Source organism: Nyctereutes procyonoides, unplaced genomic scaffold (assembly GCF_905146905.1).
Source record: "Nyctereutes procyonoides isolate TBG_1078 unplaced genomic scaffold, NYPRO_anot_genome, whole genome shotgun sequence".
Taxonomy (NCBI): Eukaryota; Metazoa; Chordata; class Mammalia; order Carnivora; family Canidae; genus Nyctereutes; species Nyctereutes procyonoides.
In genome coordinates, this window is record NW_026575049.1 from 45827148 (window position 1) to 45851485 (window position 24338).

Sequence of the window (24338 nt, forward strand, 5' to 3'; positions counted from 1 at the left end):
ACTAGGGATAGGGCCAGTCACAGCTGAGGAAAGGGTAGCAAGTTCAGAAGAGAAATTCAGGAGCCTGGCTCCACCTCACCCAACCTGTTGGGTTCTGTGCTCTGACATCCAATTTTCCATGTGGGGAGTGCTCGCTTTGGCAGCACAAATACCAATTTTCCACGTGGAGAAACTGAGGCAGCAAGCACTTGGGGACAGGACTTCTCAGTAGGAGTGAGCCGACACTTGGGACACCAGGCAATGAAGATCCCAGCTGTGACTGTCCAAGGAGGAAGGTGGGGCAGCTAATGAGGGTGCTGGGTGATAGAATCACCTGAAGACACTACGTAAAATGCACCAATTTTGGGACCAGAGGTGGGAGGAGGGGTTGGCATTTGTTAAAATCACTCCAAGTGACACCAACATTCAGCCAGCATGGAGAGCACCCACCTAATGCAATCCACAAAGACAGGGAAACTGAGGCCCAGCGGTGTGCCTGCCTCAGTTCCCCCACTCTGCCATAGCTCCTCACTCGTACAGGGATGTCCTCAGGGCAGAGGAGGGGGAAGACCAGACCCCCCAGACCCTGGGGATCACGTTCGAGCACACCCAAGAGAAGCTGTTTACAGGCACTTCTCATTGACCCCTTCCAATGACCTAGCCCCTTTCCTGTTCCCCCCTTCACCCCAGAAAAAATGAGGGACTCAAACAAGAGAGAAGCTGAGTTTATTACAATGACTGAGGTCTTGCCACCTGAGAGTTCCCAGTCTTCCCCCTCAGGACACAGAGGAAGGAGGGTCCTTATTGTAAGCAATGCGCCCTCAGCTCAAGGCTCTTGGGTAGATTCTAGCCCAAGAACAGGTTACAAAACCCCACCCTCCCGGGCCTTCCCTCTTCCCCCAACTGGAGAGGACAGGTGACCAGGTGAGGAACCCTAGATCAGTATGAACCTGAGGCCTCAACTGCCTGCCTTACCACGGCCCAGCTGGTAAGGTTTGGGGAGAGGAGCTGAGCTGACTTCAGCCAAACTGGAGGTCCTACGATGGGGCTGAAGCTGGGGCATCATGGTTTGCAGGCCCCAGGCAGGCTGGAGTTCAGACAGAAGCAGCTTCAACCCCCTTTCCACACCCTGGGAGGTCCTCAGCCTTGCTTGCCACGCTATAATAGTAGGCCCGCATGCGCTGCTCCACAGCTTGGAAGTCTGGGCGGTCCTCCCACCTGTGGGAGGTTGGGTAGATCCAAGCCACTGACCATATCCCCACAACCCAACTTCACCTGGAGGGTAGACATGCATGGGGCTTAGAAAATCAATGAGGTTGCCAGGGTGGTGGAGTTTGGGGGTAATGGAGAGGTTTCGTGGGTGTGAGAGGACTAGAATTCAGGTGTTGCCATACCACATAATAGAAGAGCTGCCAACATACAGGATGTTGGAGGAACCACCTGTTGTGTGTTAACAGGTGAAGACTTGGGGAACTGAATTCATTAGGAGTTGGGGTAACAACTATCAACCAAGAGGAGCTGGGATACTGTACATATGCTGAGACCCAGTGTATTTGAGTACTGGGTGCAGGCTTATACAGATGCAAGTATGCTGCTCCTAATCTAGCAGAACACTGGAGCATTGACAGTGGGTTCAGCTTTTGGAAAGTTGGGCCTATTAAAGATGCTAGCCTCTTTCAGTATTGGGGTGTTGGTGTACTATTTCCCAATGGGGGCCAGGTTAACACATGTTGAATGGACTGATCATTTATTATTTATCATAAATAGGGTATCTATTTACCGGGTGGCTTGGGTGTTTGGATGTCAATGTCAGAGGTGTTGGCCAGTGGAATAATGGATGTTGGGGTAGGAAAGGTATCAAATGTTAGAATACCCATGCATTGCATGGCCCAATGTAGGCTAATAGCTTTTTTTGGGGTGCATGTTGCCTATTTTCTGATGGGAAGTTGAAATATTGATAATTTCAGGAGTTGGGGTGTTCAAGCATTGAGTTTGAACATCAGACAGGGGTGAAGGTTTTGAATATATTGAGTTTTTGGATGCTATAGTGTTGGCCTGTGAAGGTAAATAGGTGTTGATGTTGGATGGTGGGGGATTGAGGAATTAGACTGGAGTATTATCCCATGCCCTGACCATTGGTACCATATTTTGGGTAACAGAGTACTGACTTGTTTGGGTATTGTAGGATCAGTGTGTTGAGTGTTGGCTGGTGGGGGACTGAGGTTTTAGATGCTGGAGCAGTAGGTGTCTACAGGTAGGGTGTTATGGTGTTGGCCCAGGGTCAGTGTGTTGAGGCATTGAGCATGGGTGCAGAAAGTAAAGGTACCGAGTGTTGGAAAGGCTGTGAACTGGGTGAGTCTTGGGTGGGATGAGTTTTGGACTCTTGGGCACCACAAGCTCTAGCCCTAGGCCCAGGTGTCAGTTCAGCCGGGTACCCTTCCCTCCCACTGGCACTTACTTGTAGATCCAACAGTCCTTCATGAGTGTGTACATTTCAGGTGGACACTCTAGGGGGCACTCCATCCGCTTGCCCTGCTCAATGAAGGCTATGACCTCAGGCCCCTTCATCTTCTGCTCAAACCAGAACCAAGTGCAATGTGAGTACCAGGGTCACCTCACCCTTATCGCCCCCACTCCCCCACACAGCTGCCCGCCCACCCACCTCTGCCCCCGCCTGCCTTGTAGGGCTTCTGGCCATAGGAGAAGGCCTCCCACATGGTGACCCCATAGCTCCAGACGTCACTGCGGCTGGAGAACTTGCGGAAGTTGAAGCACTCGGGCGCATACCACTTGAGTGGCCACTTCCCCGCTGAGCGGGCCTGAGAATGGAGAGATGCTGCCAGGGCAGGGCTTGGGGACCCTCCACCCACCAACCTCATCCACCTGGGCACCAAAGGGGTGGGGACTCACAGTGTAATAGCTGTCGTCGGCACCCAGTGCCTTGGAGAGACCAAAGTCACTGATCTTGGCATAGTGCCGGTTGACTAGCAGGACATTGCGGGCTGCCAGGTCACGGTGCACAAAGTTTTTCTCCTCCAGGTACTTCATCCCCATGGACACCTGGTGCAGCAGCTCTGCCACATTGCTGATGGGGATCTCCTCCCTGGGGTGCAGGGGAAGGCAGGGTCAACTGGGAGGAGGCAGCCCAGGTTCCCAAGGGGGCAAAGCCCACTTCTCTGATGCAGCTGAGCCTGTGTTCAGCAGGTGCTTGTTGGGCATCTGCTGTGTGCCAGGCACAGGGCTGGGGATATGGCGGGAGGTGAACAAAAAGGCAAAATCCTCTGTCCTCATCTAGTCTTGAGACTTTAAATTTCTCCCACATACTGTTCCCAAACTTACACATTTACTGAGCCTCTATATATCTTCAGAGGGGTCTAACAGGCATCTCAAAATTAGTAAAGACAAAGTTCCTGATTGTTCACACACATGCACACACAACTGGCTCTCCCCACTGTCCCCTTTCTTCTCCAGTAGCTACATCCTTTCATTTACTTAGGCCAGAAGCACTAGCCGTGCCGTCAGCGACTCTTTCTCACACTCAGCTTCCAACCTGTCAGCACAGGTAGCACTCAGCACAGGCAACTCTGCCTTCAGAATCCTTCCAGAATCCTCCTACTACTTCCCACCTCATCTTCTGCCACCATGGTCCAGCCCTCATCATCATTAGCCTGGACCAAAACAGTCACCCTGCCCTCGCCCCCGTGGTCTGTCCTCCCCACACAGGAGTCAAGTCCTGCCACTTCTCCGCTCAGAGCCTCCTAGGGCTCCCATCTCACTTCGGGTAAAAGTCCAAGGTCTCCCCATAAGGCCCTGCACGATCTGCCCTGTCACCTTCCTACCCACATCAGCCCTTTCTCCCTCTCTCCTCTTCACATGCTCTGTTGCAGGCACGGAGCCTTCCTCACAGTTCCTCCACTACCCTGGGCACAGACAGCCTCAGGGCTTTTGTACTGGCTGTGCCCTCTGCCTGGACCGCTCTTCCTCCACAGCTCCACTTTAGTTTACAAACCTCACCTTCTCACTTTTCATCTCCCACCCTGACACTTCCAGTCCTCTTTTTTATAGTAAATATTTTCCAACATACTCTATGTTGTATTATAATTATTCATGAAGACCTCTCTTCCCCAACCAGGATACAGGACAGAGATCTTTGTCTCTTTTGTTTAAAGATGAATCCCTGGGGCTGGTAATAGTCCCTCTTTCAGAGAAATTGCCCAGTAAACACTTGTGGAATAACTGAATGCATAAGCGAGGGTATACCACAAATGCACATGCACCAGTGAGAATGTGAGTGGATGGGCACATGTCTCAGTGAGTGTCAAAGATCATGTCTGTGACGGTGAGAGTTTGAAGCATAAGGACATCTGTGCTGTTAACAGCTCTGCTTTGTGGGTGTGAGTGCGGATGTCAGGGTGTACAGGGGTGGCAGGAGTCATGTGGAAACGAGTGTGCTCCTGGGTGGGGCACATTCATAAGTGGATGGATAAACCTGCTAGGCCCACAAGCTCCAAACACCCAGCCCACCCTGGGGCTCACTTCTTCCCAAGCAGGAACTTGTGCAGGGGCCCGCCGCCCGCCATCTCCATGACGAGCATGAGGGCCTCGGCCTGGCAGACACCGATGAGCCGCACGATGTAGGGGTTGTCCAGCTGGTGCATGATCTGTGCCTCGCGCAGCATCTCATCCTTGTCTGTCTTCTCCGTGCTATGCTTCAGCACCTTGATGGCCACATCAATCTGCTTCCTGCCAGGGTGGGCACCAGAGTCAGCAGGGGCCTTCTCAGCCCCTCATGTCCACCCAGCCTGCCTCTTCTCTCTCCAGACATATGTGGTGGATACTGTGGTTTGTCACCTGGCTCTCCCGTCAGAGCCCAGGCACACACTTCCTTAGCTGCCAGGAGCTTTGGCTAGAACAACTCATGGCCAACGCCCTCACCAAGGACCGCCCCTACTGAAACAACCTCAGAGTTACCCTCCCCAGAGGCGGCCTGTATCCAGTGAGCAGTCAACCTAAGGGGACAAGGGGGACCCTCTGCAGCTCTCCTGGGACGGGTGAGGCCTCTGTTGCAACCACAGCTAGCCCACTTCTCCCTGCCCCAGGCCTGCCTCTCCCACACTCTCCAGTGCTGTCCCTGAGCCTCCCAGGTCACCCCCTAGCGTGTAGTCTCTCCTGGCCCAGGGTGTGTGTCCCATCCTGGATATCACATCCTGGCTACAGCCTCCAAGGTGTGGTGAGTCCACTCCCCTCCTCTGCCCCCCGCAACAGGAGTTCCCCAATCTATGGCAGGGGTGGCCATACTTGCGCATGCGGTAGACGCCCTGGCGTACTGAGCCAAAGTTGCCACAGCCGAGTTCTATGTCAGCCATGAGGAGGTTCTCACGCTTCAGGAAGAGCTTCTTGTCCTTGAGCTCCTCAGGATCGCTGTAGGGGCTCTCATACACACTCGTGTCCATGGGCATTGACTGTGCTTTCTCTGAGGATGCTAGGCGTGCTGGGCACATACACACAGCCATGCACTCCCAAGTCAGGATGAGGGAGTGGGATGAGGCAGGGGAACGAGGAAGTCATGGCAGCCTTGGCACCCACAGAGCATACACCCCAGACAGTGGCGCACCATCCAGAGTATATCCAGGCACATGGGTATCTGTATGTGTTCATGTACACATGTGCACTCGTGTGTGTTCCTGGTCTCATCTGTGGGTGAGCTGGGAAGCCACATTCAAGTGGATCCCAAAGGCATGTGCATCTCTGTGCAACAGGTGACCACGTGTGCTCCTGTGTGTTCACACATATGCACCCACATATACTTTCACCCACGTCTCTGTGTATGATGGGGTCCAAAGGCATGTCTGCATGAGTAGTAACTGTTAGTGCGCCAGCTGGAGGATACATATCTTGTCCTTGAGTGTATTCACTGACATGTCCATGCCTGCTCGTGTCTGTGGATGCACCACATAGCCATGTTGACAAGCACTCCAAGATGAGACTCCATGTGCACATGCAACCATGTGTGTTCTCTGCACACATAGGGACCTCCTTGCATCTATACATCAAACACATTAGCATCCGCAGCAGGGCATCTCAGGAACATGGGCTCAAATCCCACCTCCACTACTGCCTAACTGCAGGACCTTATTGAGCTACTTGCCCTCCTTTCTGATCTTAAAGATAAGAAGAATTGCTATAACTACCTTATATGGCATGTCAGAAACATTCCATAAGCACAGTCACACGAGCATGAAGTGTGACTGGCACATAGTAGATGCTGAACTAATGTGTGTCTGTAGCCCAGGTGACCCAGGCATGGCCAGATGTATGCCTCTGCATGTCCACATGCACCTCACGTACATGCACACAGGCAGGCATGCTGGATGCGCACCCATGCGGATGTCTACAGGCACAGCGTTTGCACAGAGCAAATCAAGCCAACTGCCACAAGTCAGGCCTGACCCATATTCCTCCCCTGCCACACCCCAGGGCCAAGCCAGGGACCTTGATCTAGCCTGGCATGAACCCCCAACGCATACCTCTACCTCTGTCAGCTTACCTGGTTCAGGGGTGTATCCATCTGAGTTGAGGGTGTCAATCCGCCTGTGAGCCTGAAGGTCATGAGGTCAGCAAGGTCAGCAGGGTTAGAGCTGAGGGCACTGGGTCCTTAGACCCATATTCTTAGAGGACTCACAGGGACAGCACTGGGGGGACCTTCTTCTGTTCCATGGCAATCCTACTCTCCATCCCAGCCTCACCCTGGGAAGAGGACTCACCAACCACCTGCCCAGCTCCATCCCTCAGGACCCAACCCTGAGATGCCAGCTAACTCACCTGGGTGAATGTGGATGGGTGGGCTGGAAGTGTGGGAGCAGCAGCCTCTGGAGGAGCAGAAGGGACAGTGAGAGGGTGGGGCACAGGGTCTCTCACTCACCTCTCATCCCTCACCACCCACTTACCTGAGCTGGCGTTGGTGTTGGGGCAGGCATCCTTCAGGCAGTAGATGAGCCCATCTGCCTTTAGCTTCAGGTACTCTACCAGCTGCAGGGAGGCAGTGTCAGGGTCAAGGCTCCTCTCTTCCTCAGATCCCTAAGCAATGCCCCCATCAACAAGGTAGATGGGCAGCTTACCTGCCAGAGCGTGTCAAACTTGGTCCCCTCAGGAATACAGTATTTGCCTGCCTTGTCCTGGCTGATGAGGTAGTGGTACACTGTTTTCCCATAGATCAGGGACAGTGCATACGTGCCCTGCTCCTTCCGGGGCCTCAACCTGGCAAGGGGAAAGAGGGGATGTCACTCCTATAATTACCTGGGCCTCTCTGGTGGTGACCCCCTGCTGGGCCCCAGTTTCCACGCATACACTTGCACACACACATACGACCATGGGCTTTGCCCCTGATGGTCTCATGGAGAAGTGGCAGGGACTAGGGGCGCCAAGGTCAGGCCCCACTCAACCTGCAGACCGGCTGGTAACAGGCTGGTGGGGTGCAGTGGGGTGGAGGAGGGGAATGAGAAGAGGATGGCAGTGTCCACAGGGAGACACACTTGTCCAAGGGCCAACATGTGACCATCCACAGGGGAATACTGGCCTTCTCACAGTGGATACTCAGCCCTGAATAGCCTGATATTCAGCTACCCACAGTTGAACGCCTGACCATCCAGAGGAGAACTCTGAGCCACCCACAAGCAGACACCTGGTCCTCCATGGCTGAGTATGTGGCCTTCCATAGGGGACACTCAGCCACCCTCAGGGGATACCTGACCATCCATGGAGGGATATTTGGCCATCTGTGGTAGACACACAGCCACTCACAGAGGACACACAAATCTATGCAAGTAGACTTAAAATATTCTCTTGGGGAGAGAAAGCCATTTTTACATGAAAAACAACAGAAGTAACCACAACTCTAGCTCCTGGGGCACCTGTGCACAGATCAGAATAAGTCTCCTCATCATGACAACAGATCCACTAGTCACTGTAATAGACTGCCCTTTGACAGAATGAGACCCTTGATTGTCCTCTGCTGGAAATTTGCTAAAATAAATAAGCGAATCTTCCTTGCCTATGAATGAGAGTTGAACCCCTTAAAGATGGTGGTTTTGTGTGTAAGAACCTGTCTGCTCACACACAGCTCCATGTACATGAACCAGTCTAACCGCCCCCAACATACACACACACACACACACACACACACACACACAACAACAACAACAACAACAACTTAGAGCTAGATGCTGGTACCCTCTCCTCCCACGGTGAAACCAATCAACATCTCCCACAAAACATTTGTTTGCAGTCACTGACACAAGGTTCTATTCCAAAGTTAAGTGGAAGTTTCCGATGGAGAATGGACAGCAACTGGTCCTGGAGGTCTTGGGACTTGTAGAACAAGTTGTAGGCAGCTGACCAGTAATCTTAGGAAGTGCACGGAGGTACGGAAGAGTCGGCTGGTGGCAGGCAGCAGGGAATAGGCAACAGGATGGCCTACAGATGCTGTAAACTCTCTGACAGGACTTGGGCCCTGCCCATGGATGTTCATTTATCAGACAAATGTTTACTGAGTGTTAACCATGCGCCAGGTATTGTTCTAAGGGCAGGGATACTATGATACAAAAGAGATGTGAGCCCACCTCATAATCAATCCCTTCTTAGACCAGAGGGATGGAAAAATATCCCCTAAATTGCCACAGCAAAACCTGATAGTGGTACAGAGGAGCAGCAATTTCCCCAGAGAACAAGGCAGTGAAGGATGATACAGTTCCCAGGCTATCCCACAGCAGTCAGGGGTACCTGAAGAGATAGGAAACCAGAGTACAGGGTGATAGGGGAGCACCAAAGGATGAAGAAGAGAGCCCACAACAAACTAAAAAGCAAATGTCCCACAGAAAGGAAAGCACTTCCATAAGTAGACTGGTGGGCTAGCCTCGAAGTTATGGTCTCCAATTACTAGTTCTCTTCTTCTTCTGAGAAGTGAAAAAAATCTCCTCAGGTCAAAACCTTAAATTCTGAACTGGCAGCAGAAACTCAACACCTAGTGCTCACTGGCAAATGTGTATGGAATATTGAAAACACCACCACAATATCAGGCATTCCTTCCCATCACTTGATGGAGTGTCATTCTGTAGCTCCTGAATCAGGACCTGACCACATGATTCGCTTTGGCCAATAAGACATTAGCAAACACGGCAGGAGGAGAGGCTTGGAAAGTGGTTGAGCACTGGGCCTGCTCGCCCTCTCCTGCTTTTCCTGGCAACCCTGCCACCACCATGGGAATGAGTCCAGATTAACCTGTTGGAGAAGCCACATGAAGGATAACCAACACACCCCAGCCTACCAACTACCAGACATGTCCGTGAGGCCATCCTATACCATCGGGCCCCAGTCAACACCCCACTGCATCTGACTACAGGCACATGAGTGAGCTCAAAAGAAATCAGCACAAGAATCACCCAGTTGAGCTAAGCCCAAGCTGTCAACCCACCGAATCAAGGGTGAATAAGTGATGTTGTTTTAAGATATAACATCTTAGGATGGTTTATTATATAGCAAAGCCTAACTGATAATGCTCTCTTTGGAAAGAGATTTGTAAGTCCTTAAAAGAACAATGACCAATTCACAGATAATAACCACATAGGCAGACATGGGTATGGTCACCATATATATTTCAGTGCCACAAATTCTACTTAATTTACCAAGAAAACAGTAGGTGGTAGCAGTACTTTGTCCTCACAGTTCAAACTTGAACTTAGAAGTCCCAGCTAAGAAATTCAGGTGGATCTCCACTTAGGAATATATGGAACCTGATAATGGTGGTAAAGATAAGAGCTACCATTTACTGAGATAGTGGTTCTAAATTCTTCACAGTTGTCACTTAATCTTTACAGCATTCCCCACATGGTAGGTTCTATTCTGCAGTTGAAGAAACTGAGGCATAGGAGCACATCTCCTGCATAGCTGGTTAGCAGTAGGGTTGGATTCAGATCCATTTCTGACTCAGTTAATTGCTAATAGGACCAACAGCCAGCTCCATCACACGATTATCTGTGCTGCCCTGAGCAAGTCACGGATCCTGTCTCAGTCTCCTCATACGTAAAAAGAGACAACTGAATATATCATAAGTTCTTAACCTGAAAAGAGCTCCAAGAATAAGGATCAGGCTCAACTAAGATCTCCTGTAGCTGTACACAAAATCTCTGGGGTGAACATGTTTTGGGGTTCGGAAAGGGGTTCAGCTTCAGTAAGATTCCCAAAGGGGGTCTGTGATCCAGAAGAGGTTAGGAAACACTTAAAAAATACTCTTAAAGGCCCTTTGTGGGGGGTCAGGTTTCTTTTCAAGTTGAATCAACTCATAACCATAAGCCCTGCGATTACACAGAAAGTTTTGGCAGCAAACAGCGTGAAGTACAATCTCAACCATTTTTCAGCAGCTCTGAAGTGTGGTCAACAGTAAGCATGGCCCTGGTCTTAATTCCAGGCCCGAGTGGCATACATCTTTCCATCACACCCTATACTCTTATCTCAGAACTGGACCTGTCCTGGGCTTGTGACAGGCATCAGGATCCATCAAGGGTGTTCCCTTCCCCCCAGGCCCATGCAAGGTTCTATGCCTACAGCTTTGACCTTCAGCCCCCTAACTATCCCCATACTGAGAAAGCAGTTCTTGACTACAGGAACTACAAGAAGAATCTACAACAGCCTCTGTCTAAAGCATGCCTTGCCTAATTTTCCAAGAGTCTGGCTCAAAGTAGCTGCTTCTGGTCTCTTGACATTGCCCAGCAGGAGTCACCATCCCTGATAATGTCACTGCTCCAACTGCTTCTGAACTTCAGTGCCAGCTCAGTCTCTACACAGTACCCAAGCCCAGCTTCCTCAGCTTCTACCTCCTGTGGCCCGTTCTGGCCCAACCTGCCTCTGTGGCTTCAAGCTTGACATCCAAGGCCTACACAGCTGGTCTAACCCCTTGGCGCTGGCTCTTCTGACACTCCTCTTAACCTCAGTAGACCAGTTAACTGTCATAAACTCTGCAGAAAGTCTGGAAATCTTTTTCTTGAGGCAGTGGAATCATTGTCAAACATCTTCCATGGAAGATTAAGATGCAAAAGAGGTCAAAGCTGAGGTACGACGGGGAGAGCAGCTGATAAGTAGCAGAATCTGACTTCCTATCCAGACTATACTGTATTGATTCATCATGCTTGGTCTTCCTGCTCCACAGTTACAGGGATTTATGTCTGTTTTGTTCATTGTTATGTCTTCAGTGCCTGAAACAGTGCTTGGCACATAGTAGGCGTTCAGTAAATATTTGTTGAATGGAGGAGAGGAAATAGAAGCAGGCAGAAGTTCAGCCACTTGCCCAGCGTCCGCAGCTGGTAAGTAGCAGAATCTGGATTGTTCCTCAGCTCTGGCATCCTAACCACTGCAGATCCCTTCCCATATTATGCCCCTTCCCACACTCAGAAACACACAACCCCCCTGCGTGTGTTAGCACAGGTGTACCCTTCATGGTCCATCTGCACCCTGAGGTCTGCAGCACCCTCCAGTATTCCAGCCAACAAGCTCCAGCCTCACCACCCCAAAGCCCCAAACCTCAAGCCCCACATACAGGAACTTGCCGTCGGTCTGCGAGCCCGAATAGAGTTTGCGCTCTGCCTCCTCGCGTGTCAGGCTGCTGTGGTACCAGGGCATCCGCTCATGAGCTGTCGTGGCAATGAGTTTCTCCACCTGGGGAGCCTGGCTGATGATGGCCTGCTCCAGGGCCTCGCCCTAGGGAAGAGTAGATCAACAAGACTTGTAACTGTCACCAAGAGTGCGACCACAGGAAGCCTCTTCCATCTCCTGGACTTTCTTAATTGTCTCCGTCCCGAGAGACCCTAGGGTGAGTCCTTCAGCCTGTTGAGGAGAGCGCCCCGCCCCCATCTCCCACCCAACCAGGGCCATGACAGGCGACCCCAAACTCATCTCCAGCTTGACAATCTGACACCGGCTGTCCCGCAGGCAGCGCCCCCAGCGTCCTCAGGCTCCGCCCCCAGTCCAGACCTCCAGGTCTAGCACAGTCTAGCACCAAGGCATCGCTCAGGCCCCGCCCTCCGAAGCCTCCTCCTAGGTCCCGCTCCCACCCACCCCTCCAGCTTCCAGCTTCCAACTTCCAACTCCGGCGCGGTACTGCAAAGCACAAGCTGTTTTTTGTTTTTTGTTTTTTTTTTTTAAGATTTATTTATTTATTTATTCATGAGAGAGGCGGGGGGCAGAGGGAGAAGCAGGCTCCATGCCGGGAGCCCTACGCGGGACTCGATCCCGCGACTCCAGGATCGCGCCCTGGGCCAAAGGCAGGAGCCAAACCGCTGAGCCAGCCAGGGATCCCCATCAAAGCACAAGCTGTTGAAGACAACGGCTCCCCCACCTCGCCCCCCACGGCTCCGAGGCTCTCTAGGCTCCCGGACCAGCTCACAACCAGGCCGACCTCCCTGCCCCGCCCCCGGGTCCGCCCACCTCCCCGGCCCCCGCCCCCCGGGACGCGCCCGCCTCCCCCGCCCCAACCCCGGGACGCGCCCGCCTCCCCCGCCCCGCGTTCTCACCTCCAGCTTCCACGTCTGGCGCACGTAGTCGCGCACCATGGCGTCGCGCAGGCAGTCGAAGACCCCGGGCTGCGGCTCGAGCCCGGACGGCCGGTTGCACGGCTTGCGCAGGTTGCAGGGCAGCCCGTCGGGGTCGCGCGAGTAGAACTCGCAGAGCTCGGCGGGGCCGCAGTGCGCCTTGCCGCCGGCGATGGCGTAGGTGCCGTTGAGCTGGCGCTCGATGGGGAAGTGGTGGAAGCGCACGTTGTGCACGAGGGAGAGCACGTAGCCGCCCAGCGAGCGCAGGCACTGGCGCAGCAGGAAGAGCCCGTCGGCCATGCCCGCCAGCTTCAGGTGCTCCTCGGCCTCGGCGCGCGAGATGCTGCCGTAGAAGAAGGGCAGGTGCGCCGCGGGGTCCGGCATCGCCGCCGCCGCCCCTGCGCCTCGGCCGGAACCCTGCGCGTTCAGAGCGAGATGGAGGGCAGGTCAGGGCTTCGGCCTGCCTTCGCGAACACCCTCCGTTGGGCCCAGAGGCGTGGGAGAGAGGCTGCCTTGAGGGGCATCCATGCCAACCGTGCAGAGCCTGCTTTGTGCCAGAATCAGCTTTGGAGGGGAGCCCCCAGCTTGCTGGGCTCAGTCCCCAACCCTCCTCTGGCTCTTCAGACACTTGTGCTGAGCGCCCAAACATCCCCACTGGCCCCCCCACACCAGCACCTGGAACCATTCATTCATTTCCCAAACACCTGTTGAATTACAGAGCTCCAGGCCAGTGCTGGAGATAACAGTGAATAAGACAGACTTGGTCCTGCCTTCCTGAAGACAGCAGTCTGGGATACATGAAACAACGAGAGAGGCAAAAATAAGTACAAACTGAGGTCCGTGTCCTAAAGGACATAGAGTGATATTGAGAGAGAAAAGAAGGGGGGAGGCAAATTGAATTTAAGTAAAATATTCTGGGGGGATCCCTGGGTGGCTCAGCAGTTTAGTGCCTGCCTTCCGCCCAGGCCCTGATCCTGGAGACGCAGGATCGAGTCCCGCATCGGGCTCCCTGCACGGAGCCTGCTTCTCCCTCTGCCTGTGTCTCTGTGTGTGTGTGTGTCTCTCATGAATAAATAAAATCTTTTAAAAATAAATAAATAAATAAATAAATAAATAAATAAATAAATAAATAAATAATATTTTTTAAAAAGCCGAAAAGGGATCCCTGGGTGGTGCAGCGGTTTAGCGCCTGCCTTTGGCCCAGGGCGCGATCCTGGAGACCCGGGATAGAATCCCATGTTGGGCTCCCGGTGCATGGAACCTGCTTTTCCCTCTCCCTGTGTCTCTGCCTCTCTCTCTCTCTCTCTCTCTCTCTCTCTCTCTCCTTTCTGTGACTATCATAAATAAATAAAAATTTTAAAAAAAAAGGCAGAGAAAAGAGGCCACTGTAGCTGGGATGGTCACCTTCTCTGAGGAGGTAGCATTTGAACTGAGATCTGAAGGATGAGGAGGAGCCAGCTTTTCAAAAATCATAGAAAAGAGCACATTGGGCAGAGAAAACAGCAAGTATAAGAGCTCTAAAGCTGGAACCAGCTTTGTTCTTCAAAAGAACATTACTCTGTTAGCCTTCCCTTCTCCCTTTCCACTGAGTCCCCTCGGCCTTGGAAATTCCCCTTTGCCCTGCTGCATCTGCCTTCCTGGACAAATTTCTAGAAAGCATAAACTAATCTGAATATCCATCAAAAGAGAGCAGTTAACTACATAAGGATTTAATTCCAATGTGAACTTTTATACAGCCACTGGAAAGTATGCTCCTATGTGGGGAGAAGGGATTAAAAATGTTTAGATACATATCCAGTAAGGCAGATATTTAGATACATATCTAGTAAAATTATCTTTAACTTTCTGGGGTTAAAGTATTAATGACTGATATTTTGATAAGCACTGGGTTATACAGGTGTCTGAATTTCTCAAAGAATGTGCTGAAATTTGTTCATTTCATTGTATTTGAACCCCTCAGTTTTGTTAAGATTTTATTTATTCATGAGGCATACAGAGAGAGACAGAGACATAGACAGAGAGAAGCAGGCTCTCTGTGGGGAGCCTGATGCAGGACTGGATCCCCAGACCCGGGATCATGTCCTGAGCCAAAGGCAAATGCTCAACCACTTGAGCCATCCTGGCGTTCCTGAACCCCTCACATTTATTTTTTTTAAGATTTTTATTTCTTTATTCATGAGAGACACACAGAGAGGCAGAGAGACACGGGCAGAGGGAGAAGCAGGCTCCATGCCGGGAGCCTGACGTGGGACTCCATCCTGGATCTCCAGGATCACACCCTGGGCTGAAGGCAGCGCTAAACTGCTGAGCCACCAGGGCTGCCCTGAACCCCTCACATCAAAAAAAAAAAAAAAAAAAAAAGACCATAAAATATTGAGCACTAGTTAATGACATGTATGCAGAAATATTTAGGTCCAATGGCTACTGATGACTGATTTAATGTGAAAAGCATCCAAAAAAATAACATAAACTGATGGATGGGGCAGATAGGTACACAGACACAGTCAAGTCTTATTAGTCAGAGAAGTTCTGTAGAGTTATTGCAAACACTGAATTAGCAAATATTAAATGCTTGCTCCTAGAAGAAATGCAGGGATAGGTTCCATCAAGTCTCTGATCACAATATTTTCATCAACCAATCAGTACATAACCCTGTTTCTGCTAACGACACTATTTGACATATATTGTTGATTCATTAACATTGAACGCTCACCCAACAGCACCACAACTTTAAGATTATCTAACATACTTTTCACATAAGGCACATCACAGCCCTCTTGCACTTAGGAATGCAAGACAGCACTTGATCACTATGCTGTTGTTTAAACAATGTAATCACCAACAAAAAGCACAAAATCATGGCACCAAATAGAGGACACATGTTTACAATATGAAAATTAAAGCAAAAAAGGTAGAGGAGTGTCAACTTGTTGGACCTCAGTGGTAATGCGCCTGTCAGTTGACTCAAATTTCTTGCTTCTCTGCTTAATGTTTGGTTGGGTTTTTTTTTTAAAAGATTTTATTTATTTATTTATGAGAGATACAGAAAGAGAGAGAGGCAGAGACACAGGCAGAGGGAGAAGCAGGCTCCATGCAGGGAGCCTGACATGGGACTTGATCCTGGGTCTCCAAGATGAGGCCCTGGGCTGAAGGCAGCACTAAACCACTGAGCCACCCGGGCCGCCCATCTGCTTAATGTTCTTGAATGACTATGAAAGGGCCTCAAGTATTAGTTTGGGGGTTACAAGTAAATTTTAGCAAGTAGGCTAAATACAGAATCTGCTAATAATAGCATCAACTCTATGTGATCCTAATATTCACCCAGTGAATATAACAATTGTAGAACATAGGAGTGTTAATGGGAATTCTTCCCATTTTGCTGTATTTTTGTGAGTTTTTATATAATACTGAAAAAAATGTATCTCCCCATAACAATTTCTAGGCATTTCTCTAAGATGGCCCCCACAAGACCACCCAGGCATAGGTTATGTTCAGGGGAGGATCCTTGGGTGCCTTCCTTACCTAAGCAAATGTAAGCAGGGGTGCCAAGGTTTTTGTGGATTGAGAAAGGCTGCCTTTCCCCCTGGGCATCCAGGAACAGACAAGGATGGGCTGAGAGGAAGATACTGGAGTGAAAATCAGGCGAGGTCTGGATTGGGGTAACCAGAGGAGGAGCCAGGATCTGAATTCTAACCTGATAGCTCCTGACATTGGGGTTGGGAAGGCAGGCTTAAGGGGGTTCCTGGGTGTCCCAACAGTTACAGGCATGTGAGTAATCACAGACTGCATTTGTGTCCCCACTTGGAGACATAGGTCACCATTCCATCAGAGTGTTTAAGAGTCAAAAAGAGTTCCTAGGTATATACCCTAGAGAAATGGAAACTTGTATTCACACAAAAACCTACACAGGAAATGTTTATAGCAGTTCTATTCACAGCTGCCAAATTCTGGAAACAAATGTATCTCAACCGATGAACAAATAAACTGTAGTATATCCCTGCCATGGGATACTACACAGCAATAAAATAAAGGGAAATGCTAATACCCACACCACATGGATGAATCTCAAAGGCATCATGTTGAGTGCAAGAAGCCAAATCCAAAAGGCTACAAACTACAGAATTCCATTCAAAGCTTTATCAGTGGAGCACCAGTGGTTGCCAGAGGCTGGGGGTCAAGGGGAAAGACTGACTAGAAAGGACATGAGGGTATTTGGGAAAATAGTCAATATTTTGATTGAGATGGTAGTTTCTCGATCTATATGCATTTGTCAAATCTCACAGAAGTTTTCACTAAAATGGGTGAATTTTACTGTATGTAAATTATACCATAATTTTTTTTAACTAAAGGAACTGGAAAGTATAGACAAACCAGAGACTAAAAATAATAACTGACATAGGAAATAAAGTGCTGTTTTCACTCCTGCTCTACTTCTTGGTTCCCACCACCTCACCCAGCCTCACAGTCTGCCCTCCACCCCCACCAGGATGCTCTCCAGGTTAGAGAGGAAGCACTGATATCACCAGCTAGTGGACACCAGGCACGCACTTAATGCCTCCTCAATGCTGGGTCCCCTGAGTGGTGGACATCATGATCCCTCCTTCCTGCTTGAGCCTCTTGGCTCTCCCTGGTCCTTCACAGGCCCCCTGACGTGCCTCCTCACTCTGACAGTTCCTACTCTCTCTCCTTCCCCAGCCCTGGTCCCTGTACTTAGGCCATTCTGTCTGGGGCTATAAACATACCACCATGCCCAACCTATCTAGTCCACATCTCTCTCCTTTGAGATCACCTCCTTTGATCACCCCCTGCTGTGTGTCTATTAATATAACCTGAGATCCAGATCTAACTCATATGGTGTGTGTGGTTTGACTAAACCCCACAGTTTGTTTCCCATAAGCTGAGCTCCAGGGTCTGCAACGGTTCTCGACAATTTTCCCCATGGCTTCCCTTGCTCAAGAACTTACTGTGGCTCCCTCCTGCCCACTTTATTTAATCTAACTAAACTCTCCGATCCTCCCTCTGTTCCAGCTGTGCTGTTAGCCTTCTTTCAAATTTACTTCCATACTTTTATCCACGCAGTGCCCTCTACTGAGTACACCCTCCCCACTTCTCTCCATCTTCCCAAATCCAGCCACCCCTGCCTCACAGATTCACATAGCTACTCCCTATACCCAGGACCAGGCAGCAAGGTGGGGGCTTGCCCAGGGGCTGTGAGGAGGTGGGGGTAGTGAAGCTAGTCTCTGGGGCAGGAAGCTGTGGCAGGAAATTGTCAGCAACACAGTTTGAGAAGCTCCTCCCCGCAATGGCCACAGGTGCAACCTGGGTAGCCAGAGACAGGTTAGTGCAGCAGGGGGTGGGGAGAGACTGGCTCTTGGGGCCCAGTCCAGGGTCATAAGCCATGATTGGCCACCTCAGACCAAAGGCCAAGGTAGCTCAGAGGCAGGAGCATTCCCTGTGCACCCTTAGCTCTATCACAACCTCCCTGTCTCACTGCCAATAACGACAACAGTAATAATAACATGACATTGCACGGCTGATGGATCCAGGGGTTAGCCAGCCCTGTGTCTGCTTTTGCCTTCCTGTCTGTGCCTTTCTCGGCTGTCCTCACTAGTAAAACAGGGGGATGAGAGCCGGAGTGACCAACTTTCCCATGCCCAGAGATGCTAGGGAAGCCAGAGGAAGTAGACAAGAGGAAGCAGGAGATGTAAAGCCAGGGGGACAAGAGGCTGGAACATGTGTCTATGCAGCTCTGCCGCAGGCCAGGCCAGCATGCACCCTTTGCTTTCAGAGGAGCTGGCCTAGTCTGCAGGCTCTTGGTGGAACCCTTGACATGGATAGGTAGATCACATATTTCTGTCCCAGTTATGTTCCTACAGACTCCATGGCTTTCCCAGGAGGCAAGCTCCCATTCCCTGCCTGGACTGACCCCATCCAGCCTCATCCAGCCGCCTCATGAGCTGTGAGTTCAGAGAATTTGGCCATCTCAGAGTTGCAGCCCCACTGAGAGATAAAGGAACGTCAGCCTTGTTTTCGCAGCCCAGACCCTGGGAGGAGAAGGAGGAAACCTGTGGTCCTTGCTCAGAAGGATCTACCTGGAATTCCATCATTAAAGCAGCCTCCTTGGGCAAAAGCAGAGTTCAGTCGTGTCTATTCCAGAGAGACCTGATACGCGAAACATACTTCAAAGGAAACAAAGCTCAAGTGGTCAAACACATTTTCAAAAGCTGTGGAAAGCATTTTAGCATATTAAAGGCTCTGAGAGGCACTTGGGTGGCTCAGTTCCTTAAGCAATGACCCTTGATTTCAGCTCGGGTCCTGATCTCAGGGTTGTGAGATGGAGCCCTGCCTGGGGCTCTGTGCTCAGTGGGGAGTCTGCTTGAGATTCTTTCTCTCCCTTTCCTCTGCCCCTCACTCACCACCCCACCTCTCTAATATAAATAAATAAACCAAATAAATAAAGGTAAGTAAGTAAGTAAATAACTAAATAAATAAATAAATAAATAAATAAATAAATAAATAAATAAATAAATAAAAAAGGTGTGGGGCACCTGGGCGGCTCAATCGGCTAAGCATCTGCCTTCAGCTCAGGTCCTGATCTCAGGGTCCTGAGATTGATGGTGTCAGGCTCCCTGTTCATCAGGGAGTCTACTTCTCCCCTTCCTCCCCCCCTTCCACTGACTCATGCTCTCTTTCTCTCACTCAAATAAATAAAAATCTTTAAAAAAATAAAGGCTCTGAGAAGACCTGCATGGAAGGACTATTTTAGCTTTGTTTTATCCCCACTCCCATGTGGCAGAGCCTTGAGGGTCTTCTATGCCACAGAACATACTCTGAACATCAAAAGCCCCAATTAGATATCCATTGTGAGAGCCCGGGAAGGTGGGGGGAGGAGACTGAGGCAGTAAGGCTGCAGAGGGAATGAGCCTATCCAACTGGACTTGGTGGGAGTGGGTGGGAGCTTCACCAAGCAGGCCTGGAGGCTCTATATGCTACCCTCAGCCAGATGCCAGAAGTGACCCCACCAAAGGCACTGCTGGAATGGGGGCCCAGTCCCTCTCTGTCCATCCCTTTTCTCACTGACTCCCAGTCTTCTGCCTGAGACCCTAAGTCCCCCCTAAAGCCACATTTCCTGCTCTTCAGTCCGCAATCATGGGGCCCCCTCTGCACATCAGTAGGAGCAACACAGGTAATTTCAGCCAATAGAATGCCACCTTGGTTTTATTCTAAGTCACAAATGACAGAAGTTGGCATTGTGCCATGGGTGGCAATATGCTCCTTCATATCTTTTTCCTGACACCAGGGGATCAGATTTCAACCATGGAATCAGGGGTCTACTGTATAGTGGTGGCATAGTACTGAGCAGTGAGTTAAGCTCACCAGACCCCACCTAGAAAATGATGCAAGCAAAGGTGCTTGACACCAGCAGATTATAGGGATTCCATGGGATAAGGCTCATTGAGCACCAAGCACAGCACCTGGACCACCATTGTGTTATCATGTCCTTCTCTTCTCTCAGCCCTCCAGGACTCCTACCTCACTCAGGGGTAAAGCCCATGTCCTCACAGTGGCTCCCAAGCCCTTATGCAATCTGCCCAATCACCTCTTTATTCTCATTCATGCCCCAACAGCCACATGGGCCTCCTTATATCACTTGTTCAGTTCACTTGATCAAATCAGGCATGGTCCAACCTCAGGGCCTTTGCACTGCCTGTTCTCTCTGCCTGGACACTCTTCCCTCAAAATCCCTCACTTTATTCAAGCCTCTGCCTAAATATCACCACCTCGTCCAAGAGTTCTTCTCTGATCTCCCTCTCTAAAATCATCTCCCCCTCTCTCTCTATCCCTGACCCAGCTTTATTACTCTTCACCACCAAAAATGGGATTTATCTACCAACTTGTTGACATAGGACCTTTGACCCCTGCTAGAATGTAAGCACTGTGAGAGGGAAATTCTGTTTTGTTCCCCTACCCATACCAGCAAGGCACATAATAGGTGCCCACCCCCTTCTCCTGCCAATATGCTTTAGGTCCCCTCTGTTGTCCCCTCCTCCTAGAAGCATTCCATGATTCCTACTCCACCTTCCCCAAGCTGAGTCAGGCACCTCCTCTCTTGTCCCAGGGCCCATCCTCCAATATCACAGCCCTGATAGCCGTTTATGACCAATGTGACCAGGCTGAGGTCCCTGAGGCAGAGCCTACAGCTGTCTTGTTTTCTTCTGGAGCCCCTGTTTCTTCCAAATATGTGCACATAAGACTGGCAACCACAACAGCCTCTGTGCCAGGGACTTTACTATGAGCATTATCCACTTGATCTAAACCTCACCTCGAGTCCCATTAAATGGGAACTGTTACCTCCATTCCTTAGCTAAAGCAACCGAAGCTCAAAGAGGTTAATGTCAAGTTCAAAATCATGTGGCCTGCAAGTGGTAGTCAGGATTTGAATGCAGGTATCTGACCCAGCAAGCCTGCACTCACCACTCTGGTAAATGTCCTTTAGGAGACAGAATCCCAGGACGCCCGGGTGGCTCAGTGGTTGACTGTCAGCCTTTGGCTCAGGTCGTGATCCCAGGGTTCTGGGATCGAGTCCCGCATCAGGTTCCCCACAGGGAGCCTATTTCTCCCTCTGCCTGTGTCTCTGCCTCTCTCTGTGTGTCTCTCATGAATGAATAAAATATTTTTTTTAATTTTTTTAAAAAGAAAGGAGATGGAATCTCTTGCTCTAAGTTGGATCCCGAGGGGCTCTTATCCCAGGCTGGCCCAGGCATCACTGCATTTTGAGGTTCCTTCAACAGTCAGGGCCCACAGCTGGGTGTTCTGGGGTTGGGAATAGGTCCTCGCATCCAGCAGACTTGCTAAGTGTCTGCTGATCGACAACAATACCATGAGAGCAGTCCCCGTGGACCCCAAGCTCTACTGCCTTGGTTTTAAGGCCATGTGACCTCAACAAGGAGTTTTCCCTCTCTGGGTGTAAGGCAGTCTCTGTGACTGTAAAAGGGAGAAGAGGAGAGGCTTAGGGGGTGGGAAAGGTGGGATGATGAGTTGGGAAGACAGGGCCTGATAGAAATGTGGGGATAGCCGGGTGCTGTCCTGTGCATTTTGGGGTGATTAGCATCATTCCTGGCCTTTATCTACTAGATGCCAACACCCCCTGAGTCATGACCAAAAATGTCTCCACACATTATCAAATGTTGCTAGGGAGTCAAGGGGTGTTAAAATTGGCTCTAGTTAAGAACAACAGCCTTGACCCTATGCTTTGATTGGGGGCAGGGTATGGTCGGCATGGAGAAGTCTGGCTACTGCAGCCCCCAGGAGAATCTCCAGAAGCTACAAAGTCCAGAGCCTGACCTCCCAGAGCTAGTAGTGACCATTAGAATTATAGCAACATGCTCAGATAGCACCTACTATGTGCCAGGCACTCTAGATATACAGTTGATCCCAGAACAACACAGGTTTGAACTGCTCAGGTCCAGTGACACACAGATTTTTTACAATACAGGAAATGTCTTTTCTCTTAGGATTTTCTTCATGATATTTTATTTTGTCTAGATTACTTTATTGTAAGAATATAGTACACGACACTGTAACATACAAAATATGTATCAGACCGTCCATATTATCAGAAGGCTTCAGGTCAACAGTAGGCCATTCGCAGTTAAGTTTGCAGGGGGGAGTCAAGTTACATGCAGGTGTTCAAATGCATGGGGTTTGGGCACCCCTAACCCCTATGTTCAACCCCTATTGTTCAAGGGTCAACCATATTCGTTTACCTAATCCTCACAAGAGCCCTGTGCATGAGTGAAGGATTTATGGATCCAGGACTGGACATACACAGAAGTGCAGTGACTTGCCTAAGGTTGCACAGCACACACCAAAGGTGGCAGGGCCAGGACTCGAATCTAGGAATCTAGGCCGCCTGGCTCCAGAGTGTACACTTAACCACCGTCCAGGCTGCCTGCGTGCCCTGTATCCCTGCCAGGGCTGCGTGCAGGAGACAGGAGGACAGACGTAAAAAGGGAAAAAAAGCACAGCCCTGGAAGAGAAGAGGCTTCAGAGGTGGCACCCAAACATTTTTTATCCCGGGCATCCCTGGCTCTGATCCCTCAGCAAAGCTTTAGTAAGCACCCACCGTGTGCTCACTACCCTGTTGAGACAAGAGTAAGGAAGCCCATCTTGGGTCATTTCACCACAGGGGCCCTGTTTCTTCCTGCAGAGACTCTTTCCTGCTTGGGACATTTTTTGCAACCTCTCATCCAAGAGTCAAGAACCAGGCATCTGCAAGGTGCCAGTATTTGCATCTGCATTTAACAGATGCAGAAACTGAGGCTCAGAGAATCTAAGCAACTTGCCAAGGACACACAGCGGTTGAGCAGGATTCAAACTGTTTTCTCCTTCCTCTCTCTGGGTCCCCCTTTAACCGGAGCTCCCTTACAAGTGGCTCAAGCCTGTCCTGGGCCCCCTGCTAGGACTCATCTGCATTTTGTTGTTCAAGTTCAAGCCCTGACAAGCCACCTTCATGCTCACGGGGCTGGTGGGGGCAGAGGACAGAACACATATTTGCTTTCTCTGGAAGATTCTCTGCTTCCTGGACCCAAGGGTGTCACCCTGATGGGGCCCAGCAGGAGCGAGGACTGAGCAGGCATCTCTGCGTCCCCTGGAAACTACCACTCAGCTGACACTCTGGCAGGGAATTTGCTTCCCTTAGGGTGGCTGCAAGCAGTGTCTGCTTCCTTTTCCAGCTGGACACCACCCATTCCTGATCCACAGCCCCTCCTGGCCCTTCTCAGGGGCCTCCTAACTCTGTCCTCCTCCACCAGACCCAGGCTAGCCATGGAAATGGCGGCGGCCAGGGGCCGTTCCACCTAGGATGACGTACCTGAGGATGTGCAGTTGATATCAAGGCAAATGGGCCACAGGTCTCTGGTCCCCAACGCCAACAAAAAGCTGGTTCTAGATGAAGAATTGGGACCCAAGAAATGAACTTGGGTGTCCGTGCCGCCCAAGCCCCCAGACTGAGGCCCTGTGGCTAACCACCTGCACACATGCCCAGGCAATGTGTAAGTAGGCCAGGCCCCATGAAGTCTTCACCCTCCACCCACTGCCCCAAGTTCCCCCAGGGTGTGGCTGTGGTGGCAGGACAGGGGCAGTGAGCCAGAGGGTGGCAACTTACCTGGGTATGCCAGCAGCCGCACAGAGGCCCAAGCCAGCAGGTACCCACGCCGGAAGGCCTGGTGTGCTCTTAGCAGCTGGTTTCTCTGAAACTCAACTGATTTCCTTGTTGTGAAGACAGGAAAGGGGGCTGCATCTGAAGTTTACGGCAAAGTCATGAAGTGCTGCGTTCAAGGAAAATGGAAAGTCACACGCTCCGGGGAGGGCAGAGGGCATTTCCGGGACCAAGCAGTGCCTGCCCCACACTCAGGAGTGGAGGCTAGCTACAGGCAGGGGTTATGCAAATGGACCATTCAGACAACATCCCCAAACCCAAGGAGGAGGAGAGGGGCTACCTGTGCCAGAATGGGGGCAGGGAGCAGTGGCAGTGGGACTCAACAGAAAGAGGACTGCCCTCTCTTCCCCCTCCCAGGGGGACATGGGCCCAAAGGCCTGCCAGGCTGAGAGAGCTAGAGAGAGGAGAAATTTGCTCAGTGTAGCCATAACTCCAAGATTCAGAGCACCTCCTGTGTGCCAGGCACTGGGACAGCAATGACGACCTGTCCCAGCCCTGAAATGCATCACAGGGCTGAGTCATCAGGGCTGGGATGGTGGAAGCCTGGGCAGGATGTGTGT

The 24338-nt window shown here is 50.8% G+C and overlaps 1 protein-coding gene across 2 annotated transcripts; it reads right to left on the reverse strand.

Annotated features, from left to right (window-relative positions):
- Positions 1–799: 799 nt before the first annotated feature.
- On the reverse strand, positions 800–23836 carry LOC129511715 (tyrosine-protein kinase ZAP-70). Of its 2 annotated transcripts, XM_055328649.1 has the most exons (14): positions 23725–23836; positions 23431–23504; positions 12540–12974; positions 11567–11727; positions 7098–7236; positions 6927–7008; positions 6802–6848; positions 6527–6578; positions 5278–5470; positions 4516–4722; positions 2890–3082; positions 2658–2798; positions 2438–2550; positions 800–1197 (listed from the first exon to the last, which is right to left on the reverse strand). In XM_055328649.1, exons 3-14 carry the CDS (start codon positions 12939–12941, stop codon positions 1074–1076), a joined length of 1854 nt encoding a protein of 617 aa, XP_055184624.1. In that variant the 5' UTR covers positions 12942–12974; positions 23431–23504; positions 23725–23836; the 3' UTR covers positions 800–1073. The 2 variants fall into 2 exon arrangements, with proteins under 2 accessions (XP_055184624.1, XP_055184625.1); XM_055328650.1 differs by lacking the exon at positions 23431–23504 and having other exon boundaries at positions 23725–23813.
- Positions 23837–24338: the final 502 nt, after the last annotated feature.

Excerpts from the sequence above, each read along its gene's own strand:
- LOC129511715 (XM_055328649.1), bottom strand. The coding sequence starts at position 12,941 with ATGCCGGACCCCGCGGCGCACCTGCCCTTCTTCTACGGCAGCATCTCG. Across the intron at positions 6,849-6,926 it reads CAACACCAACGCCAGCTCAG|AGGCTGCTGCTCCCACACTT; the intron begins GTAAGTGGGTGG and ends CTGCTCCTCCAG. Across the intron at positions 5,471-6,526 it reads TGGATACACCCCTGAACCAG|CACGCCTAGCATCCTCAGAG; the intron begins GTAAGCTGACAG and ends GTATGTGCCCAG.